The sequence below is a fragment of the Pteropus vampyrus genome, unplaced genomic scaffold (assembly GCF_000151845.1).
Source record: "Pteropus vampyrus isolate Shadow unplaced genomic scaffold, Pvam_2.0 Scaffold412, whole genome shotgun sequence".
Taxonomy (NCBI): Eukaryota; Metazoa; Chordata; class Mammalia; order Chiroptera; family Pteropodidae; genus Pteropus; species Pteropus vampyrus.
Window position 1 is genome coordinate 385,571 of NW_011889193.1, and position 3,053 is coordinate 388,623.

The following is a 3,053-nucleotide window of genomic DNA, read 5'->3' on the forward strand; positions in this document are numbered from 1 at the left end:
GGGCACGTGGCCCTTCTGTTCTACTGGCTCCCGGGCGCGGCGGCGTCTGCGGGAGACTCGGCCCCGCGGGCGGGCGGAGCAGCACCTGCAGTGGGCTCAGGGACGAGGGCGTCGGCTGGGCAGCGCCCTGCGCACCTCGGGGCTCAGCTGCAGGGGGGTCAGCTCCGACTCCGGCCTCGGACGACTCCCCCTGCCCTGCACGCCACGCCACCCCGCCCCGCAGCCTCGCTTCTCTGCACCGGATCGAGGCTGTTTTCCTTTGGGAACAACCATAACCCTTAAGAGCCTCAAAAGGGGTGCAGAGGAAGGCAAGACCCTAGGACGAGACTCTTGTATCAGAGCTACTCCCAAGAGGAGACTGGTCACTTACAAACCGTGGGCGCGGGGTCCGAGACAGGGCACTCCTCGCGTCGGGCCAGGCAGCCTCGGCTGGGAGAAAACTCCCGCCAGTGTCTGGAGAACACGCCGGCGAGGGTGACAGCTGGCATCTACTGGGGGTCGAACTGCAGGGGCGCAATCGTGAGAGTGCATCCTGCTTCCCTGCCATGTTTGCTTGGACATGAGGAACGAACGTCTCGTTACTGGTTTTCTGTTTGTTTACTCTTACTGTGAAAATTTCGAGCCTCCGTAAAAGTCCGCGGCCCACAGGCTCATCGCCAGCTGCAACGGCCACCAACCGTTTGCGGTGCCTGTTTCACCCACCACCCTTCCGTCACCGCGACGCCTCCCTCTGGGGCCGGAATACGTCTCAAAGCAAATCCCAAACATCGCATTCCGTGTGCACGTCGAAGACGAAGGAAAAAAGACGTTTCGCGTCCACACCCGCGATGCCATTGTCACACTTACCAAAACCAGCAGTTCCAACCGCCGGTCCCCAGGTGCTCCGAGAGGCATGGCGTTTAGCCCGGGGCCGCGGTGTTAACGAGTGGCATGTGCAAACCCAGCCGGTGGAGGCCCAGGCCCCTGACGACGGCACCAGGAGGGGCGAGGATGCTGGGACAGCGAATGATGACATCTGTGGCCTCGCCCTCCCCAGAAGTCCGCACCAGCTGGCATTCGAGCTTCCCTGCTTCATCACAGTGCCCTGTGAAACTGTTTCCGGGACTTTCGCCGAGAAAAACCTAAATCCGTACAGCCTGGTGTGCTAATCTCGGGGATGCTAAAAGGATTCGATGACAGAAAAGAATGAGGGGCCGCACTGCCCGCTGTCCTCCCGAATGTCGGCAGGCAGCAGCCGGGCCCCCGGAGAGCGGCTGCCACTCGGAGCCACAGGCGGTGGCAGGGGTGTAGGCCACCGAACCAGGAGCATCAGGAAAGACCCCAGCGCCCGTGGAGCAACCCAAGACGACAGCGGCAAGAGGGACAATAAGCCTAAGGCTTCGCAGAGGACGCCGCCCTGGGTTCCCACACCGTCCCGAGACCCCGCCCCTGCCTCGGACCCGGACTCAGGGTGAGGGTCTGGCTCCGCGGGGCTCCTCTGGCAGGCTTCTGGTGGGTTAGCTGTTTGTGCTGTTAAGTGTTTATCGAATGTCATCTTCGGTATTAATACCCGTTTCATAGGAAATTTTTTAAGACTAAGTTTAAAAGTGAACATGAAGTTCTTCATCGGTGCAAGACGTAATACGTGATCAGCGCATCCTGATTTTCGTCCCCTGTCCTCTGCACTGCACGTTTCTTAAGAATGAGACTCTTGAGTCGAAACACCTTCCTATCCCCCAGCCTCTCTTCCATTCCGATTTCACTCTTTCCTGCCTGGGTGTCGTGACCGAGGATGTGCCTGCTATTCCATTTGTAAGGAAACATTAATCTCTCTTTAACTTCGGATCTCTAGAAAACTCTTAGTTCATTATTTTCAGTGGCATTGTGACAAGTCCCCATCTTTTCTTCCCACTCTTCCCTATTTATAGTGTTCACATTTGGGCAGGTTTCCTAGAGAACACTCAAAAATTGCCACGACACGAAAAGTACTGTGCCCGGAAAGTTCGCACGGGCAGCGTCTCAGTGCCCCTCAGAATCTCCTTCGGATGCCCTCCGGAGCTGCTGGGCGGAGGCGGCCGAATCTCCAACACACAGAACGGCACCTGCCCACCGCACAGGCCGGCGGGGCTCCGTTTTTAAGTGGGTCACACGCGTGGACTGAAGGCGGGCACGGGCGGGGCCAGCGTCACAGCGAAGGCCTCCGTGCGGACTCACAGTGAGCCAGCGGGCCGTCGCTATGCTGTCTGCGTTTTATCTACGCCCTGTATTTTATTCATTCTGGAGTGGATTCGAGTGGTTTGGTTTGATTCTTAAATATTTCCCGTTCCGGCTAGAAGGCCGATTCATCCTCAGGGGTCCCCAGTGCGGCCTCCCGTCCCTAATCATGTGGCTCTGGGACGCGGGGTGGCAGCTCCAGAGCGACCCCCACGCGTGCTCCCCACCAGGCCCCTGCCGACGTTCTCATCTGCCCCAGCGGCACCTGTCCCGGTCTTCACCAACCTGCAGCCCCCGTCCACTCTCTGTTTCTCCGAATTCGACTCCTCCAGGGACCTCGTCAAAGCGGAATGACGCGAGGCCTGTCCTTTGGGGATTGGCAGATTTCTTCCTCCAGGACCCGCACCCAGTTCTCCACCGGCGGCACCTCTATCTGGACCTCGTGACGCCCTGGGCGAGGCTGGGGGGGATGCGGCTGACATTCCTGGTCCCTGAGAGACAGATCCGCGGGCCGGAAGTGGGGTGTGGGGCGGAGCCCACGGCACCCCCACACTGCCGTCCCATGGGAGGTGCTCGGCAGGCAGACGAAGGCCTAGACCCGGACCGAGCACGGAACGTTCTAGCGTGCAGCCGTCACGGAGGGTAAACCACGGGGAACCGGAGGTCTGTCTGTAACAAGAGAAAAGGCAGCATCTGATCGTTCCTGGGCGGGAAAATTTCCTCGTATTCTAGGTTGTCCTGAAAATCCGGGGAAACTATAGCTTATGAAGCAGCAGGAATAAGAGGAATAAACCAGGAATTGCAAATTCGAGTCCCACGGGAGCTGGCCGGGCAGCAGAGGGAGCGAGGGAGCCGGGGCA

The 3,053-nt window shown here is 59.4% G+C and overlaps 2 protein-coding genes across 3 annotated transcripts in view; one reads left to right on the forward strand and one right to left on the reverse strand.

Annotated features, from left to right (window-relative positions):
- Positions 1 to 894, reverse strand: part of COG2 (component of oligomeric golgi complex 2) — a 30,030-nt gene extending 29,136 nt beyond the window's left edge. The window contains exons 1-2 of the mRNA XM_023523786.1: positions 847 to 894; positions 608 to 660 (exon numbers count right to left, since the gene is read on the reverse strand). Of these exons, the coding sequence (XP_023379554.1) occupies positions 608 to 660; positions 847 to 894 (101 nt within the window). The remainder of the gene's footprint in view (positions 1 to 607; positions 661 to 846) is intronic.
- Positions 895 to 2,581: 1,687 nt separating this feature from the next.
- LOC105306013 overlaps positions 2,582 to 3,053 on the forward strand; it is a 6,093-nt gene continuing 5,621 nt past the window's right edge. For both annotated transcript variants that reach the window (XM_023523791.1, XM_023523792.1), the window contains exon 1: positions 2,582 to 2,835. In XM_023523791.1, coding sequence (XP_023379559.1) covers positions 2,663 to 2,835 — 173 coding nt within the window. In that variant the 5' untranslated portion in view covers positions 2,582 to 2,662. The remainder of the gene's footprint in view (positions 2,836 to 3,053) is intronic.